The sequence below is a fragment of the Callorhinus ursinus genome, unplaced genomic scaffold, assembly GCF_003265705.2.
Source record: "Callorhinus ursinus isolate GAN/ISIS: 27379988/994484 unplaced genomic scaffold, GSC_fseal_2.0 scaffold44, whole genome shotgun sequence".
Lineage (NCBI taxonomy): Eukaryota > Metazoa > Chordata > Mammalia > Carnivora > Otariidae > Callorhinus > Callorhinus ursinus.
The window spans coordinates 10,087,618-10,101,830 of record NW_027397106.1 but is presented as its reverse complement, the minus strand read 5'-3'; the positions used below and the strand labels follow the sequence as shown (position 1 = coordinate 10,101,830).

At 38.9% G+C, this 14,213-nt stretch overlaps 1 protein-coding gene across 7 annotated transcripts in view; it reads left to right on the top strand.

Moving 5' to 3' along the window:
• TMEM117 (transmembrane protein 117) overlaps positions 1-14,213 on the top strand; it is a 493,780-nt gene that overhangs the window by 88,483 nt on the left and 391,084 nt on the right. For all 7 annotated transcript variants that reach the window (XM_073882098.1, XM_073882097.1, XM_073882100.1 and 4 more), the window contains one exon: positions 6,077-6,209. In XM_073882098.1, the coding sequence (XP_073738199.1) occupies positions 6,077-6,209 (133 nt within the window). The remainder of the gene's footprint in view (positions 1-6,076; positions 6,210-14,213) is intronic.

Below are 14,213 nucleotides of genomic sequence, written 5' to 3'. Positions count from 1 at the left end.
TAATTTAATGCAGATATTTTACCATATATTCTGCTGAGTACTTGGGATATAAAGACTAAGAAATAAAGATTCCATGTGGGTCGTTTTAAGCCCCGCCCCCTCTTTTTTCCTTCTCTGGGCCTTTGATCCATTGGTCATCGTCTATCTGGTAAGGTAATGTTAGCTTCAATAATAAAAATCTCCAAAATATATAGTGGGTGCATCTCAATTGAATTTCTCACTCATATAAAGCCAAAACATGGCAGGTACCTTTGTTCTAAGCAGTGATTCAAGGACCAGGGATCTTCCATCCCATGGTTTTGCTGTTTTCAACAATGTTTGCCATACTTGATTTACATTTGTGGATCAATGTAGTACTAGGTAATCAACTTAATCTGGCTCTAGGAGTGTAACATGTGACATAGGCTTAGCTAATCATTGCTACTGGTGATTGGTTCAGGACCCAAACAAGCTCAATGAGAGTGAGTCACGTAACTTTCTTTAGAAATAGTGGGGCAGAAGCATTATGTTTTCCTCCCTGGACAAAAATGAAGGCACATTACTCAGAATTTCTACAGTCATCTTGGGACTACAAAGGGTATGTATGAACATGTTGGAGGAGCTGGCTACGATGGAAAACTATTAATGTGCAGGACTGCAGGAGCTGCTGAAACCGGGGAATCATGATTATGTAGTGGCTTATTAATCTACTCGTGTAACTTTTTTGCATAGCAGTTTACCGAAATCTGAGAAAGCAAACTGTAGTGTTGAATCAGAGTTGGGGTTTTGCAAGGCAAGCGTAAGGCAGGTCTGGGGTGCACAGGAAATAAATGTGTTGAGGAAAAGAAGTTTGATAAGGAAACAAGTTACATGAAACAAGTTTCATTTCTTCACCTTGAAGAAATCAAGCTGGGAAATGGAGATAAATCAAGCCTTGTTTGAGTGCTGGATCAAGCCTTGCTTGAAGTCATTTCATTTCTTTAGTTAAACTAAATCTATACTATTTTCTAAACATATATGTTAAGGAGAAAATTAATTATTTTTTTTTAGGAAATAAACATGTTTGTTAGAAAATATGAGAAGCCAATAAATAAAAGACTCCTTATAATTTAAGCTGGTTTTTAGTTTTTTCTTTTCCTTTCCCTTCCCCTCTCCCTCCCCACCCCACCCCTCCCCTCCCCTCCCCTTCTTCCTTCCATTTTTCCTTCCTTCCTTCCTTCCTTCCTTCCTTCCTTCCTTCCTTCCTTCCTTTCTTCCTTCCTTCCTTTTCTGTTATTGGCAACAGAGAGCATTCTTACTGCAATGTGGAATGCCTGCTATTCCAACTTTGACTATAACCAGCTACTGACCTCAACAAATTAAAAATTTTTAATTTGCTGTAGATTACATGTTTGTCTTACATATGTATCCATTATGTACATGCAAATATACATTGTGTATATGGCTGGCCACATCAAATATAGGAGAGTTTGGAGCAGGAGGCTTAATGGATAGCAGTATTAATTCAGTTTGAAGTCCTCTTGAGGAAAGTGCCACCTTCATTTGTCCTTTTATATTTCCTGGTCAGGGTCTTATGTGTAAATGCCACAGTTTTTCTTCTATATTATATAAATCTTGCTCTGATTCCTGCTTACTGAGGCGAGCAGAGAGTACAATATTGGTTATTTTTCACCTTATCTTTTTTTATCACTAAAATTTAAAATAGTCCTAAGGCTACAGGGGTCCTGGAAACAAATCCCTCAGTCTATATTTACCTGTTCCCTGCTTCTTCTAATGCTGCTTGGGTGATGGTCTCCGGCCCCCTCTTTGGCGCTATGGTACTGTTTAAGATGATGTTGGTTTGCAAACTTGGGAATTTCTCAGGTAAAATCTGACACTGGTCACCACCCATGGAGGGCAAGGAAAGACCGAAGAAAGAGTCAGGCACCTCCCACTTGGGAGGTGGTGGTTTTAATAAGCAAGAGAACATATACGAGGCTTGCCTTCAGTGGCCATAAGACAAGTAGATCTCTGCACTTACCCACTACAATCTTAAAATTCATATAGAGGTCTCAACGGAGTTCAGTCACTTATACCGTCTGGACAGTTGCACCAACTCATTGCTCTCTCAATACTGCATTGTTAAAAACAGCTCCCATGGTGGGAGTGGTGGGTAGAACGAGCATTCCAATAACAGGGGAAGGGGTCAGGAGCCTCCGATTGCCTAGGTCTGGCTTGAGGGTCACCTGGTCATCATGTCCTTTCGATGATTTCCTCCAACAGTTGTCTGGGTCCTGCCCAGGTTGTTGTGTTCCTAATGGAGGTTGGTGACTGCCCTACTGACCTTATGCCCTAGGGGCTAACTCAGTCTCCTTACCTGACTTTCAGTGCCATGACCCTTGCTATTGGCTTTCACCACCATCCATTAAATCAAATCCAAATGATGTTCTGCCACCTTGGAGGCCTAAATCTTCGTATCCTCCATGAACCTAGAAGCCCTCGCTCTATCAAATCCCTTGCTTTAACAAATTCCCAGGAGTAGGGCTACCCCTGTCTCTTGCGTGGAAGTACAGACTCTTCTTCTTTTCCTCTGAGATTGTTTATTTCTTTGTTCAAGGCTTCCTTGTGAGAACCGCACTTGAACAAAAGGTACCCAGAACACAGGATAAAAGTCTGGTTGTGAGGTAGAAAGGAAATATTTCTTTGTGTTTTGCCGATGAGAACACAGCAGCAAAAATCCCCCAAGAAACCAAGCAGTTTCTCCAGACTTCTCCCTATTACATTTTCCTCTTTTTATTTTCCACTACATATGTGGGGTCATCATATATTTTTATTTATTTATTTATTTATTTATTTATTTATTTATTTATTAAGAAGGAATTCTTTTTTTTTAAGATTTTATTTATTTATTTGACACACAGAGAGAGCGAGAGAGAGAGAGGGGGAGAGAGCACAAGCAGGGGGAGCGGCAGGCAGAGGGAGAAGCAGGCTTCCTACATGAGCAGGGAGCCCGATGTGGGGCTCGATCCCAGGACCCTGGGATCATGACCTGAGCTGAAGGCAGCGGTTTAACCAACTGAGCCACCCAGGCGCCCCCATCATATATTTTTAAATATGCTTTTAGATCATTAATCTTGTTAAAATTTTATAACATCTTCCTGGCCTTAAACCCACTGTATTTCCAGGAAAGATTTTGAGGTTTTAGGGCATTTCAGTTGACTTTAACCAGCATTTGTAACAGCCAATCCTTGTGTCTTCCAACACCTCTATAGGCTCGTGTACCATCTTAATGCTTCCGCTTGTTCGAAGATTAATTTTCCAATTACCTTGACCTTATCAAAGGTGATGGTCCATACAGTCCAAGACAAATTTTATTAATATAAATATACACTCATATTCATAAATGTATCTATGGTTAAAATAAAAGTCACTTATGACCTTGTCAGGAATGTACCCACCTTCTCAGTGATGCCCTTTTACTCTTGTTGACCTATAGGACTGTCTTCACTCAGTTATTTACTGAAACTCCTCTAAAGGAAAGTGTGATAAAATTCTGAATTCTGTGATCTACAGAGAAGGTGGCATATAATTTATTACCCAAACCAGTACACTTAAGAAACGAAGGGGGCGTTCTGAATAATTGTGTCAGGACAACAGTTATAAGCCACTGTTGTCCCAGGCAGACCAAATGTATGGTCATACTATAGGGCAGAGACAACACATTTTTGTGTGACATCCTCAGGTAACACTGAGGTTCCTGATCTGATTAGTTTGATGAGAAGTCACTTATGCCAGCAGCCAACTGATGGCAATCTATGCATACGTGTTTCTAGCAATAGGATGGACACCCAGTGAGTTAACCTTGAAGTAACTTATGGGGAATTTCTATAATGTGATTTGACTGAACATTGGAGCCACACCAGTGCTGTCCTTCGTATATTGCAGCACTTGTATTATGCATCACAAGTGAATTTCAGGCCATGTTAACCTGCCATTTTGTTCTAATGACTCTAATGACTGAAATTAGTGCCAGACAATGAGCTTGGCAATGACAGCATAAATGGTACTGTCACATTTCCCTTTTTACTGACTTTGTGTTATTTCAGCCAGTGCACAGTTAATCTACTGTGTTTTATTTGCAAAGCACTCTTCAATCGCCAGCATTATGATTTGACTTTTAAAGTACATCCATTAGTAATTTTTTTGACATATGCATATGTTAAGAAGGAAATTCACATTTAAATTTTCAAGGAACTCTAATTGCTGGTCTTTGCTGTTCTTCAGTCTAAAGTGCTGAACTAAATAAATCTTAGTTTGAAGCTGAAAGGACTTGAAGCTAAGGAAACCTTGAACAAAGAGAGCCCATGAGCCTAAAATAAGATCACATTTTCATTAACCACCCAAATAATGATGGACTTCAAACACCTTTCTGCCTTGCTCTCAGCTGTATCTCTAGTACCTAGAACCATTGCTGACATGTCATCAGAACACATTCAATATTTTGCTCAACAAATGAATAATATTCTTTACAGTTTGCTTTATGATATTTATGGCATGAGTTTTTTACTCTCAAGCATTCTGTGCTTAATATCTACTTATCATATTCCTGACAACATATTGTGTGGAGACTTGCAGATCTCTGGTTTTCCATAACCATTGATTCAGTTAATCAGCAAGTTCTGTGAAGTTGTAATTTGCTCTGCTAGCATTGTTTACTTCAGTAGAGAGTTTTCCATGTCCTTCTTCCCTTGACTTTCAGGTTTGCCCTTTGCTTCTCTTGCGCAGGCCAAGAAACCAGATGATGTAACCAAATCTCCTTTTTTTTTTGCTCTATTTAAAGTTTTGGCTAGTATAATGTTTCTGGTTTCCAAATGAAATCTAAAGTGCTATTTTAATAAAAGTGAGGTACAAGAAAAACTTAGTAATTAAATCTTAAAAGATTTCTTCCTATCTTCAGTAACCTACATGAGAGCTACTGTCCATCCCTAGAGAGACAATTTCCAGATGGAAATATGTGTATCTTTTTCATAACTTTGACATATCATGAATAAAAAGGGAATATTTTCTCTAGTGAGAAATTCTATTATAGGATTTAAGGCCTACTTTATTTTAATTGTAGTTTATATGTGTGTATCATCTCTCTTATCATTATTTAGATAACTTTCTCAGGAATGGAAATAAGCCTACTAGACAAAGTTTATCTTGGGAGAAGCCAGGGTGACCTATGTTCATTTTCTTCTCACTCCCATGGTTTGTCAGCTCTCTCAATTTTCAGGATAGTAATGCTCTCACTTCTCTTCTCTACTGAAATGTTTCTGCATTAATTCTGATATTAGTAATGTTTATTTTAGTATTCATCTATACATGTTTTCCCTCCCTGAAATATTTGCATTTTAAGATTCTTTCTTATCTTCGCATTTATCTATGTAATGGAATTTTAGGCATAAGGGTGGAAACATCCTTTTGCTGAGAGCCACACCAAGCTCCGTAACATGTACATGCTACCCCCTCCTACCCTCCCATCTGACCCCTTCAACCCACACACACTTATGCACAGGCCTGTATGCAAGCGTGGATGTTTTAGCTGAGAGTGAGGGTATGTCGTCTGGATCTTATGCCAGACACCGTATTTTTCCTTTTAAGTTTTCATGTACCTTCAACAATTGGATCTACCTTGGTTTTGTTGTCTTGTCAGTACTGGGGGTGGGCCTATGGAAGCAAAGGGAATTATGTGGAACTTACACAATGTCTCTACCATTTGCCTGAAGTAGCTTCAGTATACAGGAAACCAAAGACACATTAGTGAAATAGAAAACAGGTGTCAGCGCTCTAATTCCTCTTGTTTTCAGGGCAGCATCATGAATGTTCTCTGAACTATCCTAGAGTCTCATGTTAGTATTATTTGCTCCAGGATGATATGGGGACCGTCTTGAACTTCATCCGTGATCATTTATTGACCAAAACCAGAAAGGACATTAGTAGAGTGGTTTGACCCATAAGGCAATTCTATGGCAAAGACCTCAGAAAATAGATAAGAGAGATTCAGTAAAAGAAAGCAAAGCTGTGTGAATTGTGAGTCATGATGGACACTGATTTCTAATAATATCTTATATTGCAGGTCAGTTGCTCCGGTTAAAAATGTTTCGAGAGGATCATGGGTCATGGATGACAATGTTCTTCAGCACAATTCTGTTTCTCTTCATATTTTCTCACATATACAACACGATTCTTCTAATGGATGGGAACATGGGGTAGGTTATCTTTCCCCTTTCTACTGTGGTGAGTGTTATGTTTGAAACTTGTAAAAATTCAGAGAATTTTTTAGTTCGTAGTAGCCTAACTCTTCACAAATATTCTACTGTAAATAAAGATAATCTGTGCATTTTTCTTACTTAAAGCATTTAGAGTCTTTTCTCCAAGGAGCTTATAGCATTCTGCGATACTTGTGTTCTTTCTACTTGAGGACTTCTCTGCGGGGTAGTTTGAGGGCAGGTAATAATTTCAGTAAAACCACAGAGAGTATGAGAATCCAGAAATCTTACTGACTTGTTTATCTCACAGTTAGTAAAGCTGGGATAAGATGAAGGTCTCCAGATTTGCAGTTCCATTGCTCTGCAATGCCTGGTTAAATAAAAGTATTTGATACTGGTGGCTTTTTTTTTTTTTTTTAACTCTTGATAGTTCCGAACAGAGAAACCTTTGTTATAAATGGGTCATTTTAAAAGTGGGCCACCTTGTATTAAATGCAGGGTTGTGATCTTTACTTATCAAATCACTGATCAAATCACCGTCGCATGAAGAGGTGATAACAAGGAGATTATAGAGTTGTGGTTTTTTTTTTTGTAACTTTCTTCAATTCTTGATTTGCTCTTAGTAAGTTTTAAGAACAGAATACAAGGAGAATGGCCTAACTTATAGCACTAAAAATTAGATTCCTGACAAGAATAAACCACTTTAGGTATTGTTGTATACTGACATAGTTCCTAAGGAATGTTTCCATCTATTCTCCCCAGTAGATTGGAAAGCTAGGTGATATCGTTTTCTTCTAAATGTAGGCTAGGCAAGATTGTCAACCAGTTCCGGAGTACAATTGTTTTGATGTTATGTATAGATTTTAGCCAGCACTGTTCACTGCTAAGAGGGATAGCTCAATTAAAATTTCATTGTTTTTCCCTCACCATTAAAGAAAATGAATAGTAAAGGGATACATTCAGGCATGTGATATTTAGATCAAATGTTCAGGCTTTAAGAAGTTACTGACAAGTTTGGGGCGCCTGGGTGGCTCAGTTGTTAAGCGTCTGCCTTCGGCTCATGTCATGATCTCAGGGTCCTGGGATCGAGCCCTAAGTTGGGCCTCCCTGCTCAGCGGGAAGCCTGCCTCTCTATCTCTCCCTCTGCCTGCCACCCTGCCTCCTTGTACTCTCTATCTCTCTGTCAAATAAATAAAAAAATCTTAAAAAAAAAAGTTACTGACAAGCTTTGTTTGTGATTATTTCTTGGGTTTCAAATAATGCCCTTTACTGGGTCTCTTTTTAAATGGTGGAGTTACAGACTCTAACTCGGGCCAGTCAGGAGGAGCCTCAGCCTTAGCGCATGCCTGTATTAATGCAATGGGTAGCGGTCCTCTTGGAATTACCCAACACAACCAGAAGTCTGTCAGAGAGGTGTTGTGCAGTCAGCATTGGGGCCAGAAGGGGAAGGGACCCATAAAAAACTTTTTAAGCACTTGCTGAAAATAATACGTCAAAATAGTATATAAAATATAGCTTCTGCTTGGAAGTTGACTTCCTCTCTAATTCTTTTTTTATTCTTTTTATTTTATGGAGCTACTGAGGTCTTTGCTAACCGGAAGTTATTATTCTGAGGAAAGAAGCAGATTTAAAAGTAATAAACTAAATGCAATAATAGGTCATCCCTGGCACACTGTAGAGCACTCAATAGCTAATAATAAATCCAATCTTAGAGAGGGCTAACAGTTCTTAAGCACTCAGTACCAGTACTCAGTTAAACCTCACAATGACCCTGTGCAATAGGTGTTTTTATTATCTCCATTTTACAGATCAGGAAGCTGAGGACCAGAGATGTCCTGTCACTTGTCTAAAGTTACATTATAATTCAGTCTCTACTTTAGACATTAAGCAAGGAGTTGAGCGATTAAGTAGTGAATTCTGGTAATACCTCCTGCTCTCAGGCTGGTGCAGAGTTGATTGCTGATTGATTCTGATGCTCAATCACTGTAAGTCTATTAGTCTTTCTTTGTATTTTTATCTTTCAAGCTGTGTTTGAAAATTGAAAGAAGTAGGCAGTATATGCAGGAAATAAGAATTTGTGGGTGTCTGTCTTAACTAAAATTGAAAGTGATTCTTTTTTATTTTCACACTAAATACAGTAGTCCATATTCTGACTAACTCTTGAACTCTTCACCAATATGCCTCATCCTTGTTCAGAAGGACATTTTCATGGGGTCACTTTTTAATTTTTTTTTAATCCAAAGCAAGGGACAAGTGGTTTAGTTTTTCTAATAAAAAATTAAATTACTATTTTAAAAGACATATTACCATGTACCATGAACTAAGTACTTTAAGGTTGGAATGTAAATTGGAGGAAAATCAGGTGTTAGGGAAAATTAATACAACTGTGCTTTTGGGGTTCTCTAGGAGACACCATGTTATCCGAAGTATTGCCTCATCCTTTGTAAGGCAGGGAATGATGGAGCCAGAGGCTGTGGAAAGAATAGGCATGTGGATATCATGATTGACGAGTTTCATGACTATGGATTGCTGGTGGTAGAGGGGAATCCTGGATTATTTACAATGAATTTGATTGGCATCGAGGATTACAATGTGTCCTGGTTTGTGGCTCTTTTAGGATTTCAAAGAGGATTCCTTAGAATGATTTGCTTTTTTCCCCAATTCTAGGATTGTTTGTAAATTTAGGTTCAGCTAGAGTCCTTTGATACCTCCTTATGGAGAACAAAAACCCTAGGTTTGTCTGACTGAACCTCAAGAGTTTTAGCCAGAACTGACTTGATAAGAGTCAAGTTGGCTGCTCCTGGTGTTCTCACTGGAGTGAGAAACATGAAACCATTTTCTTCCACAGCAATGGGACTTGCCTTGGTTAAAAATGATTCTAAATGACTCCCTCCACCCCCAGGTTTTTTTTTTTTTCCTCCCTGTTCAACTAGGTATCTTAAGGCCAATCTATGTAGAAATCTGTTTGGCAGAAATAAAGAGAGATGTGCTTCAGAGTCCATGGTGAGGTCTTTACTGACCCGAAACTGAGCAAGTCTAGGGCTGGGAAGAGTTTTTACCCTTTGTGACATCATCTTTCTGAAGAATTTCTTAGTCATGGAATTTTCACAGCATTCATAGTGTAAAGCCCTAGTTTAGGAAAAGTTTGCCTGGCCTTCTCAAATATCTAAATTCCCCAAAGAATAATATCTATAATGTGTAAGGAATGAAATGGTAGGAAAGCAAAGCAGGCAGTTTCCGGTTGTATTCGTAAAACGATTCTGAAAATAGCCACTTGATGGCAGCAGAGGGCATGTTTTCAGTGCGGATTGCCTGGACCGGCCAAAGGCAGGTTTTCTCTGAAGAGAATCTTGCTCCTTTTGAATCTCTGAAACTTGGGTTGAAATATTTGCCTTCCTAATTGTTAACGGATTTTTTTAATAAATCCACCTGGTGATCTCTATAATAAGCACTTATGATGTGCTTGGCCCCCTTTTATGTTCTTAAGCAAGTTTAAGTAATAGTATATATAAACACGTATAGGCACACATATACATCTATATTCTGGATTACAAGGATAAATATCGTATTTAGCACGGAGGAAATTATACACTTGACAAACATAAAATTTCCTCTGTGAACTGGAATAAGTTTCCAAAGAGTACATCCTACTTAGGGCAGAATATGAAGAAGCTGATGTTTTCTAGGGTTCATGATAAAGAACATTTTATTTTTTCTAATATACAGCCTTTTCCAGAGAAGTGTTACAAATATTAATTAATACATTGATATGTGTTAGGTGTTGCAGAGACAAAAATTGAGAAACGAGACAAAGTGATTCAGGTAATTTTGAAAATAAGTATTAATATTCATATTCAGAACCTGGAAAAAAATGGTACAAATTAGGTGATGGGTGTAATGAAAATGGAATAGATTGTCTCTCTCTTCTGTTTTGTTTTAGTAAGTAAGAACTTACATGGAGCACTCATTAAATGTCTGCGTGTGATGAACACACTCTGAGTATGCTATAAGGGTGATTGGCTTAGGAGAGGTGACAGGAGGGAATACTTAAAATAGACACTTTCCAGGGATGCCTGGGGGGCTCAGTCCATTAAGTATCTGCCTTCAGCTCAGGTCATGATCCCAGGGTCCTGAGATCAAGACCCGCATCAGGCTCCCTGCTCAGCGGGGAGTCTGCTTCTCCCTCTGCCTGCCGCTCCCCCTGCTTGTGCTCTCTCTGACAAATGAGTAAAATCTTTAAAAAAAATAATAAAATAAAATAGACACTTTCTATGGGGCACCTGGATGTCTCCGTCAGTTAAGGGTCTGCCTTCCACTCAGGTCGTGATCCTGGGGTCCTGAGATCAACCCCCCTCTTGGACTCCTTGCTTAGCTGGGAGTCTGCTTCTCTCTCTCTCTCTCTCCCTCTGTCCCTCCCCTTGTTGTGCTTTCTCCTTCTCTCTCTCAAATAAATAAAATCTTAAAAAAAATACTTCCCTACAATCTAAAATGCATGGCTTTTATGTACAGAGGGGACAGCAAAAGCAAGCAAGGATGAATAGGAAATATCAACAAGCAAGAGACTGGCATAGACTTGTCCAAAGGCTGGAAGAAGTCGTTCAGGCTCTAATGCTTCCTCGGGTGTGTGCACAGCTGCCCTAGATCTTACCCCCGATACTCTTATCCTCATTTTGTAATGAATGACTGTTACTCTGGTCCATCCGCAAGTCCATGTGTTCTATCAGAAAAGACTCTGATTTATAGTTTCAGTTTCTGTTGCCAGAGGTACAGGTTCCAGCCCATTATTTTTCCCAAAGCTGAGTTACACGTTAATGGAAAAATTCAGGGCGAAATTTCATTCCAGGCAGTACTTTTTTCTTTCCTAAGTTCATTATTTTTAAAACCTGCACTAATGCTTTCAGATTCCTTACTCAAACTTTTTTTTTCCTCTTTTTAGTCACTACTGATCTAGAAGTAACAGCCCTGGTTCAGGGAGATTTTTTTTGTTTTTGTTTTTTTCTGTTAAGAGACATGATTTTCACTTGCTACTGCTCTTTAAGTACAAAGTTGGTTGACCTGCTACCTTGTTTACACTGGTAGTTTCATGCTGAGGAAGGAATGTTTCTGTGTGTTTCTTTGATTTTAAAGGCGATTTAGAGGAGGGAAATGGCAAGAAAAAAAGTCCAAATAGTCTTTAGCAATGTTAAACTATACAGTTTTTGTATTCCTGAAACTAACGAAATTACAGGAAGCCTGCAAGTACTTGAGTCAATAGCTGAAAAGCTTGATTGGCTGCTAATACAAGGCTGAATGCAAATTCTGCTGGAGTGGTGCTTTAAATAATTTGTTGGCTTCATTCTTAATTAGGCTAAACATTGACTTGCTTGTACGATTAATTCACAATAATAGCACAATTAATTACTAAAGCTGGGAGTAAGGGGCCAGGCTGGTTGCTGAGAATGGGCTAGTGAGAAGAAAAGCTGGAAATGAATGGTTGAGTCTGGTCAAGGGCGCTGACCCAGTGGGGTGCTGGAGGGAGGGAGGCAGGTTTGGTGAGAGAGGGGGAGGGAGAGAAGGGGAAGGAGAATAGGAGGGGGAGGGTCAGGGCAAAGGAGACAGAGACTTATTCAGCCCGAAGCCCTATAGCTAAAGGGCCTAGTTGCTGCTTTTATTTTTTTATTTTTTAAAATTATTTTAATTCAATTAATTGACATATAATGTATTATTAGTTTCAGAGGTAGAGGTCTGTGATTCATCAGTCTACCCCCATCCCTCCAGCAACCCTTAGTTTATTTCCTATGATTAAGAGTCTCTTATGGTTTGTCTCCCTCTCTGGTTTCATCGTGTTTTAGTTTGCTGCTTTTAATACTATTGGTTTCACATTACTTGGTTTTGATAGTATAAACGTAAAATAGCATAGCCTACTCAAGTTATCACAAATTTACTGTTAGTGTAGTCCGAATTGATGAAGTTTTAAAACATTAATGAAAAACACAATCGGGGCGCCTGGGTGGCTCAGTTGGTTAAGCAACTGCCTTCGGCTCAGGTCATGATCCCGGGGTCCTGGGATCGAGCCCCCCCTCGAGCTCCCTGCTCCGCGGGAAGCCTGCTTCTCCCTCTCCCACTCCCCCTGCTTGTGTTCCTGCTCTCGCTATCTCTCTCTGTCAAATAAATAAAATCTTAAAAAAGAAAAGAAAAGAAAAACACAATCAATGTTGCATTATTATATGCCCAGAATTGAGATTGTTTTGACACATTTAAGACGAGTGTGTTCCGTGATCACTGTTTTTAGTTACTTATTCCAACTCCCTCATTAAATAGCTTGATGTAGGAAGAGGATGTTAGGGTTCGAAGCCGACGGCCAAGAAAGAATTCTTGAGACGTCTTTGATGCAAAAAGGTGGTTTTATTAAAGCATGGGGACAGGACCCGTGGGCAGGAAGAGCTGCACCGGGGTCATGAGGAGCGGCCCGTTATATGCTTTCAACTTGTGAGGGGGTTAGGGATAGCGTGAGTCTCTAAGGCATTTTGGGAGCAAGGTTTCCAGGACCTTGAGGGAGCTAGCTATTGTTGATAAAAGGTCATTTATTACCGTCTAATAAAACCTTAGTCATGAGACCCTGCAGATGTATATCGGTGGGCCATCTGCTTGGGGGATGATTGCCAACACATATCTTGGGGGGTTTAGAGATAAAGGAAGTTTCCAAAGGAATTTTTATACGTTAAAGTAGATTTACAGGATTCTGGGGAGCGGGGAGGTCAGGCGAGGATTGCCTTTTGCCCTTAGCAAAGTATTAACATCCAGGCAGTTGAGTCCCTAGAGGAATGTCACTCTGCCTATTTCAAGGACTTGTCGGTGAGCTCTAGGTAGTAAGGAAATTTAATAATTTTTCTTCTGCCTTTGTTTCCCACATCATAGCATATCAGCTTGTTACAGGGGGAACCAGCTCTGATCCAGGAATCAGAATACCTGGATTTTGGCCCCATCTTAGCCACTCACTGGCAAAAATAACTTGGAGAAGTTAGACTGTTTCTCATTTTTAAGATATGAGTTGTTGTTGTAAGGTTGTTAGTAGATTTACTATTATCAGCCTCATCATCATTATTATTACTCTTAGGGAAATACATACTTCTAAGGTAGAGACACAAACTAACCTTAATCTTGGTTGCCATCGGCTTTGTTTTGTATGAAAGGCAAAATGATGTAATAGAAATAGCATGGACTTTCATCCTGACACTTTTTTGCGATGTGACCCTAGGTAAACTTCACTTTCTGAACCTCATTTCCACTGATGTAAAATGGGGATGTTAGTACTACCTTAGGGTTGTTGTGGCAACCACAGAAAACAACGTGTGCTTAGCAGTTGGCATGGTGCTCACCATATAAAGAGCCCCCAGTAAGTTTTAGTTGCTTTTATAATAATAGAATATGTATTTTAGTTTCTCAAGGACTTCAGCTCTCAATAAATATTAATTGTTGTAATAATAACAATAAGTACTTTGGTCAATATAATGAAATGAAATAATTTATGTTAATGATTATCATTCAACTATGATGATGATTATCAAATTTATGCAAAATGCCCAAATAAATGCCTAGCACCAGTAGGCCTTCAATAAGTGTTAATTTCTTATGCCATAATATATCATACATAATCTTAAATATACTTGAGTTACAGAGTCAAATTAATATATGGAATACACAGCACCCCGTTCAAAGGCTATGAATGCATCTTTATGAATATACATAAACTGTTCCTGATTTTATTTTTCATTAACGAAAAGCAAATATGGAGAGCTAATATATTTCATCAGGATTCAGAGGAGGAAATCAAACATAATATTAAGTTACCAAATGATTATTTGCTAAGTTTGACTTTTTTTGAAAAGAGGGAACATTTGGTGGAATTAGGGATAATATGGGAATTAATGATGTGGTGGTCATGCCTGTGTGTTTGTGTGTGAATATCCATTACTAGAGACTATGTAATAATGAACATTTTAAATGTCTATCTCGATTCCTTTC